Source organism: Rhea americana, unplaced genomic scaffold (assembly GCF_003343005.1).
Source record: "Rhea americana isolate MKP2758 unplaced genomic scaffold, rheAme1 scaffold_76, whole genome shotgun sequence".
Lineage (NCBI taxonomy): Eukaryota > Metazoa > Chordata > Aves > Rheiformes > Rheidae > Rhea > Rhea americana.
In genome coordinates, this window is record NW_028186934.1 from 1,429,550 (window position 1) to 1,445,652 (window position 16,103).

Below are 16,103 nucleotides of genomic sequence, written 5' to 3' on the forward strand. Positions count from 1 at the left end.
CTGCCTGCACAAGTAAAGAATCCCTTCTCTTGAGCTGTAGACCAGCTTTGCTCTGGCTTGACGGTGTGTTTTTCAGCTTTCTCAAAGGTGAACTTTGTGAGGGCCTTGGTTTTCTCAGCAGTGCTCCATGCCATCCTTCTACAGTGGATGGCTTGTGGATGCTCTTCTTGGTCAATGATGCTATCCCAGTCCAGAGTTCATACTTGGATGATTTATCGCTTGCCACATGTTAATTAAAATTTTCAATTTATCTCGTCTTTGAGAGAAATGTCACGTGCAGCTAAAAGAGCAGCTGTGCTCAGCCACCTGAGGCCCACCTCAGGCTCAGCCACCTCAGGCCCCATTGCAGTGTCACAGCGAGCACTGATGCTGCAGGAAGAGCAACGTTTGAGCTCATGTTTCAAACTGCTGGGCAGATGCACTTACTTCTGCACATCCCATGCACAGGATGTGGTTGGTGACTAACCTTGTAGGAAGTGCTTGTTGTCAAGTAATATGTAAAGTTACTGTGCTGACTCTATTCCCACGTTGTATCTATTACTTTCAGCTTTCATCATCTCTCTCAAATTTGTCAGTGCTTTTTGCATCTGTATTATAAAAAGCAAGAATATCTACATTAAGATGAAAATGAACTGTTTTCTAAACACATGCTATATTTGATAGTTTCATTGAGAGTATTAATGATAGGCATTAGGTATCTCAAATTAAAAGGGAAAGTTTATTTATAATTAAGGGACGCAGAGATTAGGCCATGAAGTGTGCAGCAGGTGAAGGTAGAAAAGGAGCCGCGGTTTCAGCCATGTTAGTCTGGTCTTGTCCCTGCTGTGTCCTTACAGAGTTAACTGTAGCATTTACACCTGGAATGAGAAATGCATGGTTTCACTGACTCCCTAAACTGGGGTGAAAATCTTGCAAGGATGTGGCTAAATAATCCATTGCTTCAAACAAAAGATAAGAAAGGTAGGTCTCTCTTACAAGTTCCCAGTCTAAATACTTACCAGTTCCACTTCGCYTGATTTTTGCTTGACTAAGTGTCCCTCAGGGTTTACATTAACATAAATTTCAAAGCATTTTATTTTGTTTTGGTARACATTTACACAATATTAAGTTCTTACCTTCATCCATAAATATTTACAACATTTATCAGATAGTGGTAAAGGAACGGGGCTGGGAGTCAGGGCATCCCGAATCTATTCTTAGTGCTTCTGTTGACTTGCTGCGTGACCTTGTGTGTTTGAACCTCACAACTTCACAGCTTCAGCATTTACCAATCTGTGAAACGAGAATGATGACACCTTCTCCTCCTGCAGGACTGCTTGCAAAGCTGAGTTAATTAACATTTAGAAGAGCCGTGGAGCGATCCCTGGGTGAAACACGGTGTGGGTGTGTGGGGTGCTGGGGTTTCTGCTGTCAGAGTGTTATCTTGTGCCAGCAGTTGTGCTCCAAGCAGGAGGGGTGATGGGGAGGAGAACGCAGGCCCGAGACGCTTGCACTGCAGAATTGGCTTCCTGTAATACCAGCCTCAGCTGGCGTGTGAGCAAGGCCTAGTCTAGCCTTGTTTTTTTTTCCATGACTTCTAAGCTGATCTAGCACCTATGTTATCTTTGGGCAGCGTTTGCTGGATGGATTCCCATATTCTCCAAACCAAGCCAGCCCAATCATGCACCGTAACTTTAGTTGCATTTCTATGCATCTCAAATGTTTCTGTTTTCCTCCTCTTTTTCCTGACTAATACTAGAAATAGGCAGCAGAATGCTACTGCAGTAAGGGTAGGACATTGAGTCTCTTGGGGCATAGCTCGCCTTCGTGTGTGTCGTGACACGGCCCTTTGGACGTGGTGTCTCCCCTGTGCAGCTTTGCCCTGGCTGTGAGGATCACAGCGTTGCTCTCYGCAGCCGCAGAGCCCGCGGTGCTGCTCAGCAGCCTGCCCCGTCAAAGAGAGGTGGCTCACCACCCTTTCAGAGCTGTCAGCCCTCTCTCGAAACTCGCGACTTCTCCTTGGTGACCACCTCCACATGTGTGTGTCCATGCTGGGTGCACTAGAGGAAGGCCACAGAGCGTAGCTTTGCTGAAAGGTTCCTCTTGGAATTGCAATTTCCACCTAAATTTTTACTTTGAATGAAACGCCTCAGTGCAATATTGTTTCAAACCTGCACTTACCTTCCAAATTGCTATTCTCTGCAGTACAAGTACCAAACCAAGGTTGCCTCGTTTTTTCACAGACAGACGTCTTAGCAAGTGCCAACGTACTGTGGAGTTGGTTTTCATAAAAACAATTTTCACAGCTGGGCTGTTTATTCAAAGGAAGAAAGGCTTAAAGCAGAGCTGCAGAGGTCAGTCATGCTCTTTTCTGTTGCTTGGGTCAATCGCTAATCCAGACCCTCTCGTTCTGTAAAATGAAGCTTGAAAGCTCTTGGGTGGAGCGATTTTTGAGGCTGCTTGGCTGCTGGCCATGGCTGGAGAAGCCACCCTGGAAAGCCCAGGGAGAGCACGGAGGGGGAAACTCACACATCTCAGCCCAGGCAGGTCCTCTTAGTTGGCTTGACTTGAGTTGGACCAACTCAGCAAGTAACTTTTATTTGCATATGTAAATTCAGATCCTTTTTAATGTTTAAACTCACAGGGTGAGATCTCATAAATGYTGTCCCACCTTTAATTTGGGGTTCGCCTTCGGTTTCAGCCCCGTAGCTAAGCTGTGGCCTTGCTGCTGCCCCGCAGAGGGAAGGTGATGCTCTGCGTGTCACGTAAACGTTGAGGGCAGGCTGTAGGTACGTTCAGCATCGTGGCTGTTTCGACCCCGGCAAGCCGGGGCTCTGCTCAGGGGTTTGGTACCGGCTGTGCCGACGTCCCTTCTCCACCCCCTTGTTCCTGCGCCCACGTCCCTCCGTCCGACGCACCCGTGCAAGGGCCTGGGGCCACGCGCTGAGCGCGGGCAAGGAGCTTCCTTCTGGCAGGAGGAAACCCAGGGAAGAGCACGCGCGTGGAGCCGCGGCCCTAGGACTTCGAACTGCGTTGTGATTTTCAAAGCAGCAGGTCCTGCTGTCAGGAGACTGCTTCTTTTCACTGCAGCAGAGTTTATACAAGCAGAAGAGCATAAGCAGGTTAAGTGGGAACAAAAAGTAATGTTGGCAACCGTAAGAAAACCTTCTCGTGCAAAGACATGAGGTGGCCGTGATTTTAAAATCTAAAACAAGGGGATCCTTAAACTAACAAATCCTTATATGGATTTTTTTCCTTTATTTTGCTCAAATAGAAGCCATTAAAACTCTATTTGAATCCAACCCTGRATTTCAGAGCCATGAGCCTTAACATTGATTTATAAATTGCTGCATAGGGATAATATATGACAACACAATGTATTTAAAGAGGTGCTGGGACCATTTTTAGGAGCTACATCATGGTAATGCTAATATCCCTTTTTTCTTGCTACTTAGATCCCCTTAAAAGGTAACTGGCTGTTACACRGGAAATATTCCCTTTAAATTGTGGTGCTTTGTGTTTTATACCCTCRGTAGTATCTCTTTCAAACTGGAGATGACAGAAGCACGAGGCAGCAAAGTGAGGTGTCAATATCCAGAACGAAGCTGGGTAGCAAATATATTGCTCAAAACACCCTGAATTTCTTCCYCCTCTGCTTGCTCCTTGTCACTCTCCTTGTAGCCGCATGCAGGCTCCATTTCTTTTTTTCATGTTGTACTTTTTAAAACAAAGCTCCTTTTCTGTTGTTCGAACTTGCGGCTGCTCAGGATTTATAAATGGTGTTTTTAAATGAGCGAGGAGTCCTGGCGGGTGGCTTGGCTCCCTGTTGCAGTAATAAATCTGGAGAGGCTGAACGCCGCGTGGCGCTCCCGACCGGCTCTGCTGCCCGCGCTGGGTCTGCKCCGCACCGACCCGGAGCCCGCCGGCGGCTGCTTTCGCGCCCGCAGTGCCGGAGGGCCGGGGAAGCGGTGCCGGTGTCTGCAGCGCTGGGTTCCTGCTGGAGGCGAGATACCCTGAGGGATCTCTGATCTGCCGGACGGGCCAGAAAACCTCTCCACAGAGCACATCGCCTGCACAAGCACCTTGCGAGCAGCAAAATTTGTCACTATAACACTGCAAACTAGGAATAGCTCCAGTCTAATACCGAGGGGAACATTGATTTTGAATCCACATATTAACATTCCTTCTCCACGTTCCCTCTGCCTCGCTCCTTTTCCTCCAAATCCCATTAGCACAGAGGATTTGGCCTTGCTTTTGCTGGGAGTGCTTCGCCTAGCTCCTCGGTGCCTGCCTGCCTGTTTGCGCCAGCTGCTCACGAGTGCACCCAAGCCCGCGCCGGGCCCTGCCGTCCCGCGGGGACTCTGGGCCTGTCTCCCGTGACCCGGTTTTGCTCGTGCAGTTTGCAGAACCCGCTGCTGCRCGAAGGCGAGGCGCTTGCCTCGTGGTGGTCTTCTGCAGGGGCAAAGCAGGGTCCTGCTGCACGCGCCCTGTACGGCCGCGATGGCTGGTGGGGACGTAGCTCCTAAAGCCCAATCCCAGCTGTATTCGCATTTCCCCCGGTGTCCTGCCTCTCTCCCGGAGGGGTCTTGGAGAGAAAGAGCAAATAAGGTCCTTGGGGAGCTGGGACGCTCGGTCGCGAGCGGGGAGACGCACGTGTCCCCCCGTGAACCTCGCTTGGAGCCGCGTTGCGGAGGGCCCGCTGCGGGGAGGGGCGGCGTAGGCGGGGGRGCCTCGCGCAGGGTCGCAATTTGGGGAGCGCGTGGTCGTCCCTGGCTCCGCTGCTGTCCCGCTCCGTGACGTGCCGCCTCGGCCTCTGCTCCTCCGCCCGCTGACTCCAAGCGCTGCGGGGCAGGAGCCGCCGTTCGCGGTCCGCCGTCTCGTGGCTTGGGCGATGGCGCCTTGGGATGCCCCGGCGTCCTCAAGCCGAGGGGGCAGGGAGGGGAGCGAAGTACGGTATGAGCAATTTTGATACGATGTTGTGTGATTCGATTACTGGGAGAGGAGGAAAGGCCGGCAGTGAGCACGGAGCGACGTGCGGAAGCGCTTTGCTAGGGTGCCGAAGGAGGTCGCGCTGTGGAGCGCGACGAGAAGCGAGCGGCTTGCGGGTGCCCCGGCCGTGCGGCGGCTGCGCCGCGCAGGCCCGACAGCTCAGCACAACGAGCCCTTTCGTGTTCTCCCCCRAAAACTTCGGCTTTTCCGTTTCGCTGCCAGCAGGGTTTTTTCTGAGCTGTAATGACATTATCTGCCAACACGTTGTGACCATAACAGCTCTTAATTGTGGCTGGCTTGAGAGCTGTCCCGTGTTTTTTACGAGACCGTCGACAGTTCAGGCTCTTTTGTAGTTTTCCCGTGTCATTTTTCTGCTAGAATTAATGCAGTTGAGCGCCACCCGACAGGCAGCTTCTTGCAGCGCTTTGCTGGTTTTTCAGTTGCCGAAGAACGAGGAGCCGGTTCGAGTCCACGTAGCCGTGCGCGGCAGCGCGAGGGATCCCCCRGTTGCGCCAGCGCTGAGCGGGGGGATCACGCTGGCAGCAAAACCGCAGACCTGCGGTAAAGACCTCTGCCGCCTGCGGRCCGAAGCCGTGGGGAGGAGTCCTCAGAGGCCCGGTGCGTGTCGGCACGTGCGCAGGAGGGGCATACCTGGCGCCGTGGGGTCTCTGCCCGGGGGTCTYGGAGCTGTATTGGTCGCTCAGCTGCCCAACTGCTTGTTGCTTCTGCGTGGATGATTTCTGGGGGTTTCTTTCAAGAGCCGGGAGCGCCGGGGTGCAGCCGCGGTTCAGGAGATGAAGGGGATGAAGGTACTGCGTCGCAGCGTATGAACGTTAGCGAGCGTATTTCCGCAGTCACAGGTCCAGCAGACCGTGCGCAGCAAGGTCGTGGTCCTTGCTCAGGAGCGGCCCGGGGCCGCTGTTCGACAGGCAGCACGGCTGAGCGGGAAGGGACATTTCCAGTACTCGTTTGCCAGGAAAACGTGGCAAGCGCTGAAGGCCCTTCCCTAACTGATTGTAATGGCAGGAAGAAGGGAAGGGAATTGGTTTCCCATCGTGGCAGTTGTGAAGATACTTGTGAGCAACCAAAAARTGTGTGAGTGCTGCCAAAGCAAGGAGATGATTGTTTAAGGATGCTGTGCTCTGTGAGTAAAACGTTGCTGGATAAACAAAATGAACGAGCTTCTCCGTTCTTCTTTTKCAGGGTCGTCATGTTAAAACAGGACAGCTTGCTGCTATTAAGGTTATGGACGTCACCGGGGTAATGTATCCTCCTCCTCCTCCTTCTCCTTCTGAACTTTGAAGTTACTAGATAAGAGGGGAAAAACAACTGCATGCAAAAAGACATGAGAGACTGTGAAAGGCTTGTATTCCTAGGAAGCAAGACCTCCTTCAGTTAATTTGAAATGTGCCATTAAGAGTTAGTGTTTTTAATAAATGTTTGAGTGAAAAATAAATCCGGAGGAATTCTGAGATTAAGTAATTTTATGCTGAAACAATGTARCATGCAGTTCCAGGAGAGTGGTTTTTTGAACAGATTAATAAATTCTAAATGAAAGTGTAGCAACCCAGTCRTGTTCATAAAACATTTCAGTTTCATCAGATCTGTGTTTTCCCCTGAAAAGCTTTTATTCACCAGAGCTGTATGCAGGTATGGTTACAAATAACTTCACCATGTAACTTAAATTACACATGTACATCCTATCAATACAAAGGAGGAAATGTGCTTAGTCTCACAGACATGGCTCTTGTAAAACTTGCATCAGATTAAGAAACCAAAGAATTTGCAAGTTAATAAATGAATAAAAGGATTTAGGGGAAATAATGTTTTCACCATTTCCCAGCAGCTGAGAAGAAAAAACAACTAAAATTGCTGTGAAACCTAAACAGATGCATATGGAAAGAGCACATGAAAATGCTTTTTCCTTGAATAAGAGCTTTTAAGTCCAATATTATGCCTCCCAAAGTTTCTGCCTGCATAAACAATGCCAGGTTTCGAAGCAAGACTTTTTTTTTTWAATAAAATAACACATTTCAAAAGTTGAAACTTAATCCCAATCTACCACCTTATTTTTGAATTAATGTTTTATTTAGTTTTCAGGAGTTCAGTATGTACAGAATTGCCTAGGTCTGAAAGCAATCACTTGGCCTCATTAGTGTGTTTTGAAATACCATAGATGTTATGTATATCTACAGGTCGAACTATATGGGTTCTTTTTTTGTATTAATAGGGAAAATGATGTGTGGAAATTACCAAGCAGATGTGAGCAAGATTTGTTTCTCTTTTCTTACAATATCAACAAATGCCATTCATCTAGTTTTCATAAGCAGCAGGCTAGAAAATGGGCAGACCCGCTGAATGTAAATCCATGGCATAAAAGGTGGTGAGGATCCCATGAAAGTCTGAGGGTAGAACAAATTTAAGATGAGAAATCATCTTTGAGACTAAAGAAAGGCTGAATTTGAGTTAAGATTTAGTTCAATGGTTTTGAAATACTGTCGTTTCCAAGTGAAGATGTTGGAGAAAAGTAACCCAAGTCTGATCCTGCCCAATAATTGATATCTGCAGCTATGTCTTTAAGTAGGTCTCTGATTTAAACCACTACCTTCCAAAACAGGATTTCAAATATGAATCCTCCTTAATAACTCTACTGTAGCTATCATAGAGGTGAAATGTATTTAATTAAGAAGAGCAGTAATGCTGCTTCCTGCCTCTCTCTGTTGGGCTGATGTGAATGTTCAAAGTTATTAAATCAAATATTTGGCCGGGGATTTACTGTTTGGATATTTAATTATTTTCCTCTCAAGCTGCTTTTAGCTGTATTATTAGCCACTGTTTAATTTTCTTTTAATATGTAGTAAGCAAGTTTTAAAGTCAATCCTCTAAAAGACAAGATCTTAACAGAACTTCTGTTCTGTTCTGCTTCTTCCTACTCTGTTGAATACCCTTATATGGTTTCTTCCCGCTCTCAGGCACCTTCAGTATTGTGTGACTGGAGATACAGCTAAGTGACAGCAATAGCAGTATCAGCGGAAGCGCAGAGATAAGACCACCGAGGCCTAGAAACAGAAGCCAACACCCTGTAGTCACTGATAAAAAAGCTGAAGTGCTCAGAGTGTTGGCCCAAACTTGAGCAGGACTGGCAATGATTACAGTAAAAATGGAGCAGACTCACAGTGTGGTTAGGGTACTGACTGTGTTTTGTAGTCATTATTTCCAAAATTGGGTCTAGAACAACATTCTAGAAGCACCACTAGAATCATTCCAAAAATTCCTTCTTGGGCTGCCTCTAGAGCCACCCTGGAGTCACCCCCAGAGCTGCCCCTAGAATTGCTCTGAGGCTGACCTCAGAATCACGGAAAGGTTAAGGTTGGAAGGACCTCTRGAAATCATCTAGTCCAACCCCCCTGCTCAAGCAGGTTCACCAATGTCATGTTACCCAGGAAGCCATCTTGGCAAGTTTTGAATATCTCCAAGGATGGAGACTTAAAAACCTCTCTGGCCAGCCCGTGCCAGTGCTCAGTCACTGTCACGATAAAGAAGTTTTTCCTTATGTCCAGATGGAACTTACTGTGTTTCTGTTTGTGCCTGTTACCTCGTCTCATCACTGGTCACYRCTGAAAAGAGTCTGGCCCCATCCTCTTTACATCCTCCCATCAGATATTTATACACAGTGAGAAGATCCCTCATCTGTCATCTCTTCTCCAGAGGGACCCAGAGGTCCAGTTTTTGGGGCATACCCTCATGATCTGTCCATGCCTCGGAAGCAGGTGAACGCATAGAGCCTGCTGTCATCTGCCATGTGAAGTATTCATCTAGCTCACTTGGTGGTTGACCACGAGGTCAGGTTTCTTTGAGAGCTAGATGAACCCACTCCAGTTGCGACAATTATCCTTCATCTCTCTGGGATCCTGATAAACTAAGTGTTGTATTCCCTGGTCCTCCAGGAGCATGGAAGCCAAGCCAAGTTGTTTTGACCGGTATAAGGAACAAGGTGAAAAAGATCTTTCAGGATTGTTCACAGGTTTTTCTTAAAAGCTTTACACCCGTTCCTCACCCTCTTTGATGTTTATGCCCTCCGCATTCTTACTGAAGGTAACATTGGAGCTCAGCCTAGCTAGCTGTTCTGTTTGTTCCTCCAGTCCTTATCTTCAGCATTCTTCCCTGAATTCTCTCTTAAAGATTATGATCATTAAATCACTTTCCATAGGTGTTTGGAAAGAAATCAGTGTTTCTCTCCCTGTGTTGTGTGACATCTGGTCAGGAAATACTGGTCTTTAAAAGAACTGGGCAATGCAGTTTATCTCATCACTGGGGTGTCTTGTCATTCTGGTTTGTAAAACAGAATTCAGGATCAAGTAGATCAGGGAAGCAAGGGTAATGGAGAGGTGAAAAGAGTAACAGTGCTTCTGGTCCCTTTACAATAACGCTAATCAACATCAAGGTGCTAACTACTGTTGCCTGCACCATGATCTGTGCATTTCCAGTGGGCTGGAATTCTGTCAGCTTAAAATAAAATCAGGGCATATTTGATTCCATTGAAAGCAARCTGGTGGTACTTCAAAACGGTTGTCAATGCAGTTCTCCTGCCTAAGCTGCTTCAGCTATTGTGGCTTTGCCACAAACCAAATGGAGAGGGGCTGTGAAAGTGCTAAAGCTTACAGGAACCAGTGATCTTGCATCAGGACTGAATTAGTCTAGAAGAGAATATTCTGAATTGGCCAGCTGGGCAGCAGCTCCCTACTCTCCACATGATGTTGTCACCAATTATACACACTGCCGAAAGCTGCTTACTTCAGTCTTCCCTAAGACATGCTCAAAGCAAAGACCACGTTAGCCTCATTCATGAGCTTTCCACCTAGCAAGACCAGGAACAAAAAAACATGCAGTGACTGATGTTAGCAAGGGCCTTGGGCTGGCCTCCTGCATTACAGTGTGTCACCCTGTTGGAGAGGGAGCTGTGTTGCAGAAGGCTGATGCAGGGCGTGAARACCATCCTGTTGGGCCACCAATAGGTGTAGAAGGACATGCAGCACAGCTGATATGTTACTGGGGTAATKCAAGTGTAGTTAAGCTTCAGAAGAATACAGTACAAATACAAATTATTATGTTGCTCAAAACATGCAATCTGTCTGTGGATCTCCTGTTTGGTAATAAATGCCAAAGTCTTTCRTATTGGTGCCTCCCTTGGTCTAGAACAGGGCTCCATGCAAGGGCTTATTTCCAGGCCAAACCCAATTTTGCTGCCTGTCCTGCGAATTGGTGCCTTTGGCACCCCCCTCCAGACAGGTGTTTATCATATGCAGGTATATGGCTGCTCAGGAGCTTCTCTGGGCTCTTCGCTCCCCTTCGTGCCTGGTGGCTTTAAGCAGTGCCCTGGGATGGCTGGTTATCCCCCAGTGTGAAATGGCTGTGTGTCCTCACTTAAACCTTCTGCTTGCCTGTGGGATCCTGTGTTGGAAGAAGTGTCATGATCTAAATCATTTGGGAGCAAACTGGTTTCTGAACTGCCTGGTGATCTTTCCAGTTCAGGGCTCAGAAATGAGATAGGGGATATGGCAAAGCATGTATTTTCTCTGATCCTGCTGTTCTTAGCTTTTTGCACAAAGGCACATTTTTAACCCATTCATCTCCAGTCCAAACCTCAAGCTCCACGGGCTCCAGTGTGAATTGCACACTTTAAAAAGTGACTGTAAATAAATGGCCCAAGGAAACTTAGTGTGTGGAAGTTAACTAACAGGATGAGGAGAAACCTGAGTGCAAGCAGTGTTGTCTCTTTGTATCACTGATGTTGGCTTTCTTTGCTTTTCCCCTCATCCTAGGATGAAGAGGAGGAGATCAAACAAGAAATTAACATGCTGAAGAAATATTCTCATCACCGAAATATTGCTACATATTATGGTGCTTTTATTAAAAAGAACCCACCAGGAATGGATGATCAGCTCTGGGTAAATTACTTTCTTTTCTATAAAATCACTGAGTTTTGACATACACAGTTTCTCTATGTTGTGCTCTAACTACCACGYGTATCACAAAAAGCCTTTTTTTGTATTTGTCCTTTTTGGCTTTGTGGTTTTGAAAAGGGTATTCCTGCTCTGAAAAGTGCTACTCCATTTAGCCATAAAAGGTTTGCAGACTGATGATAGAAAACAGTTTTGTTCTGAATGATTATTAGCAGCGTCTTTGTTACAATAGTCATTTGAAAATTGTTCTAGCCTATGAAAATAAACAAATGCATCAAAAACAGTTGGAAGAAAAAGGGAGCTTTAGTAGGAAGATAGAGGCTTAAAGACTGGGGATGATTCTAGGCACTCATATTTCCTGCCAGCTTGTAGCATTAATTATTGTTTCATGGGGACAATGCAGAAAAATGAAGAGGAGGGGCCTGGAGAAAGGGAGGCGAAGGGCTCTGGCTGTTCAGCCGTTTCAGAGAGGATCACCCCGGACTGATGAAGGGCTGAGAGCTGCTTTGCCTCCTGGTAAATCCTTGCCTGCCTCATCCTGCTGTTTTCCTTGTCCGCAGAGGACGGTGGCTTCTCTAGTTATTTATTCAGCATTCCCAGACCTCAGAGGATAGGATTTAAATCTTCCTCTATTCCGGGGGAGAGCCAGAGCACGAGCGTAGGCGAGCCCGCTGCCTCCGGCGCCGGGCTGGTAAGGGCCCTGAGCAGGCACTGCAGCTCGGCGCTCCAGGCTCTGCCTTGCTTCTTACCATAAAATATGAAAAATTAATTAAAGTTAGTGTGCTTTATTCTGAAGTCAGCTGTGCTGACGGATATCTATGGAACAACAGCCTGCAGCTCATGTGAGCGTCTGACCAGTGATTTGAGATACTGCTTTTATTGGGTCRGTGTTGAAGGGAAGGCTCAGGCAGCTTACATTTAGGCGGTAAGTAATGCAAAGTTGTCTTAAACGTAACCACCTGGCTGTTGTGCTGTAGTCTGAATAGCATTTATTCCTTCACAGACCTGTAAATTCGGTCACTTCTGAATTATCCGCGCGTGATTTCTCTGGCTTGCCCACTTAGTGCGTCGCAGACGCGTGTGTACCTGCTTGGGTCTGCAGGGATGGGGAGTGGATCCTGCTGCGCCCGCTCAGCCTGGCGGAGCGGGGCGATCACGGCTCCTCAGGCTGGCAGCGCTGGCGTGCTTCGGTGCCCTGTGAGCCGGAGCCAACAAGCCCTCGGTGCAGCCGGGTCTCCGGGCCGGGCAGGGCCCGCTGGGACGTGGCACTGTGCTGGCACCTGCGCCGCCCCATCCCACTTTACTGGGATTATTTAGGATTATGCAGGATGCCCCTGACTCGCGTACTGCAGGTAGTGGCAGTTTAGTGTACTACAGGTATTGGGGCAGAGGAGATGGTGCCAAGCTTTTCTCAGGTGTGCTCCGTGCTATATGCATTTTCCCTTAAGCTCTGAGAAGGCAACAACATCCTCTTCCTTTTTAAGGAGTCATAAGAAGAAAGCTAATATCTTGGCTTCTAAAGTTTTTCAGTATCTGAACGTTGTTAGAGCCTGATTTATCAGGAATAACAAATATCTGCAGTTCAGCTGGAGGGCTGCAAAGAAGAGATGAAGCCTATGCTGTTTCATCCTCTGTGTGCCACCACCTTGCCCAGCCTCCAAGTATATGTATATAAAAGTATATAAAAAAMCAAAGAGCTGTGAATTAGTGTCAGCTTCCAAATTTTTTTCATCCTTTTTAACAGCAGTTCACTGACCTGTACTGCTACGTCTCCACAGAGAGTCTGTAGAATGTTCTTTGCTTTAGTTTTCRTATAATGCAGGCTGTATTTTAGCAGCTCCAGAAGGTTTCCAGTGAGATTGCTTCAGTTGTTGCCACTGTGTCAACACGCCAGCACATCAGTGGGCTGTGGGAACCRGAGAGAATTACAGGGGACATTCCTGCATGTCACCTGTGGCAGAARCGGAGCCAGTGGGGTTCTGTGTGCGTTGTTTTGTTATCAAAGATTTTCTATTGAAAAAAATTATTGAGAAGAGTTGCAGACTTGGACTCCACAGACTTCTGTTATTTGAGTTTTTTTTTTTTTGGTGGGAACTTTTAAAAAAAAAGTCATTTGCAGTGGGCCTGGAATTTAGCGAGGAGAAAACTGTCAAGCTGAGAAATGCCTTTTCATCCCGTGAAATTCCATTTGGCTTTAGCTGGTATATAAGCTGTTGTGGGTTTTTTTGTTTTTAAGAAAAAAAAAGGGAAAGAAAAAAGAAAAAATATTTCCCCTTGTTCTGCTGGAGTGCCTGGAGGGAAAAAGAAAAAAAAAAACCCAAACCCTACTGACAGTGTGCCAAACCCATGACTACACACAGAAGCCCTTGAAGGAGCTGGGCTCAGCCTGGAGCACGCCGCGGGGCCGGGACTTGTCCACAGCAGCTGCTGCTGCTGGGCTCAGGGGGCAAATATGGCAAATAACCTTGAAATAAAACAATTTGRCCGTCTCGAGCAGTCCAAACTTCCAAAAAGGAAAGCTCAGTGGAAAACTCTCCCTGAGTTAGGAGAGCCTTAAAATCAGGTCTTCATCATCGTGTGCTGTATCRCTGCAGGTGGCTGAAGGCAGAAGCCCAATGTGATTTTCCTCCGAGAACTGCCCAGCTGTGCRAAGGGAGCAAGTCTTATGTTCCCAGCTGTCCTGCTCGTCTTCGGGCTCCCTGTGGCTGCCTACGAGAGAGGCAGACTAGCTAATCTGAATCTCCTTTCAGACCARGAAACCCTCATCTCAATTTTGGGGCCCTTCTTATGGGCAGATGAGGAAAGCTGTTGCGAAAGCTGCTTTCCTTCCATTTGACATTGCTGGGGCTGGTTGTGGTACCCTCCTTGGCAGTGGGGAAGATGTGTGCGGGTGTCACCGTGTTATATATCTGTTTTTCCAGGATCTGATTGAATTAGAGCTTGTGTGAACTCTATCAGTCCTGCYGCGCAGATAAAGGGCTGTTTATTTTTCATTGGCCCTTTGTTGAAATAAAACCGTTTCTGATAATGCCCAAGTAATTCTTTTTATCGACATTCAGAAGGCTGATACGGAAATAAAAAACAGAGCTCTTTCAATGGAGATTAAGATCGCTCGGAAGCACGGCAAGCTTCTGACATGAAGTATTGTCATGGCTTGTGCCGCGTGCCGTGGTGATGAACAGGTCTGTCGGTGTTGCTGCTCTCCATTCGGCGGCAGCCRCTGGCCGTGAAAGACGAGCTTATTAAATGAGTGAATTCTCCCGAATTTAGAGAGCCACGCAGAGCATATTTTAGAAGACATATCRCAGCAAACGGAGATGGGTATCACAAATCTGCTACATTAATAAGAAGGAAGTAAAAGTCAGAGGGACAACCTTTGTGGAGCACAGCAAAACTGAAGTAGTCTTATTTCTGTCTGGGCAGAAGCGTTGCTTTCCGACAGCGGTGAKAGTGGCCTGTTCTGGATGGTCTGGGTCTGGGCCTGTCCTGGTGTTGGGCGATGGGAACTTCAGGCTGCAAACGAACCAGAATAGCTGATGTCCAGTGAAATTCACATCTCTGGAGCAACTTCTCCAAGCTGAAGCTTTGTTCGTTTGACACTCAGTCTTGCCTTGTGGGGAGGACTGGAGTAGTCTGTCCCCTTCCTCCTGCTGAAAGAGGAGGAGGAGGCGGACAGTGCTCCCTTCCCGGGCTGAGCTGCCTTCCTCGAGTGGCACGGGCATGTGGTCTGTACCGTGGGGCTTCAGARGGTACGTGACCGGCCCCAGCCCGGACAGGGAGGTGGTGCTGGCAGAGCACCCTGCAGAAGGGGCAGAGGTAGGATGGGCTAGACAAGTGGTCTGGAGTGGGGAGGACCCAGCTTATCTGCTAACTACTATTTCTTTGAGACCAGTTCATTAAATTCTTCCTAGTATAGGTTCCCAGGCTTAATTTCAGGCTCTGTATTACCCATCATCTCCTCTTTCGCTGTGCTTTCCTCCGTGTACGTGAGCACCTCATTCACAGGATGCAGCCAGGTAACAACCTGAAGGTACTGGGACAGGAGAGGCTCCGGAGGGAGGACTGGGCGGATGCAGGGTGTGAACTTTGTTGGCTTGGAGGGAAGGGGAACAGAGGCTGAATGACAGGCAAAACCAGCATGCAGAGGTGGCCCTGCTGGAGCTATGGGGCATAAGTGTGATTTTTTTGTGTGTCAGGGTGGGTTTACACAGGGATTGGGGGTGGGACTATTGAGGCTTTTTTATTTGSTTTTTGGAGTTAGGGGGTRGGACATTCATACAGAAGCTTGAACRTGATGGGGAAGGCGGTGCCATCCCAAAGGATCCCTTCCTGAGCACGTAGGTCTTCCAGCTCTTGCAGGGCTGTTACTGGAAGCTGCAGGGTCTCCTCTTCATTTCCATATGTTAACATACTGTATACATCTGCAGGGTGGTATGGGTGCCACTTTGCTAGATGTTTGTCATCTGTCCTTGCCACCTACAGTGTATTGAAGTGATTAACCAAAAACATCTGCCGTGCATGTACAATGGTATTGGATTTTGCRGCTACATGCAGGATTGGATTTACAGAGCGTTCAGCTGAAGCCGCGGGCTGGTGATGGCCGAGGGCAGAGTGCCGGCAGCAGCGCCAGTCCCCGGGGTGAGAGGTACTTGCCTTCCAGGCAGGAGATAGATTGCTTCCATGGCAACCCCAACAAAAAGTTGGGAGGTAGATGTATAATGAAGGGGGGGAAAAAATGACTAACAGGCAGCCTTCAAAATACCTGTGCTCGGCAAGCGTCCCCAGGGTCCTGGAGGGCTGCCCACCATGGACACAGCCGGGGATGATGCCAGTGGTGGGTCAGCYTCTTGGCACATCCTCTGCAGGCGGAGGAGCTGGGGGCCGTTTCTTAGGAGGAACAAATTCAGCTGATTTAGGAAAAGATGTTAAATCAACTCCAACTGCAGGCAGGGTTGGAGAGAGGGATAATCTGGGTCCAAAGTGCAGGACCTGAGGGGAAAGAGGACGGTCTCAGTGGGTACTGTTCAAAGTGGTGGTGGAAATGCTCGTTTTCAGCATTTTGAACTGCAGAGGCCTATATTAATCACCATGGTGGTGATAGAAGCCCCCAGCAAGTCCTGTGAGGGTGCAGTCGCACCACATTCTGGAGAGCAAAAGCGGGGCCAGCAAGGC

The 16,103-nt window shown here is 48.0% G+C and overlaps 1 protein-coding gene across 1 annotated transcript in view; it reads left to right on the top strand.

Annotated features, from left to right (window-relative positions):
• Nucleotides 1-16,103, top strand: part of TNIK (TRAF2 and NCK interacting kinase) — a 170,997-nt gene that overhangs the window by 72,027 nt on the left and 82,867 nt on the right. The window contains exons 3-4 of the mRNA XM_085322308.1: nucleotides 6,172-6,228; nucleotides 10,791-10,916. Of these exons, the coding sequence (XP_085178434.1) occupies nucleotides 6,172-6,228; nucleotides 10,791-10,916 (183 nt within the window). The remainder of the gene's footprint in view (nucleotides 1-6,171; nucleotides 6,229-10,790; nucleotides 10,917-16,103) is intronic.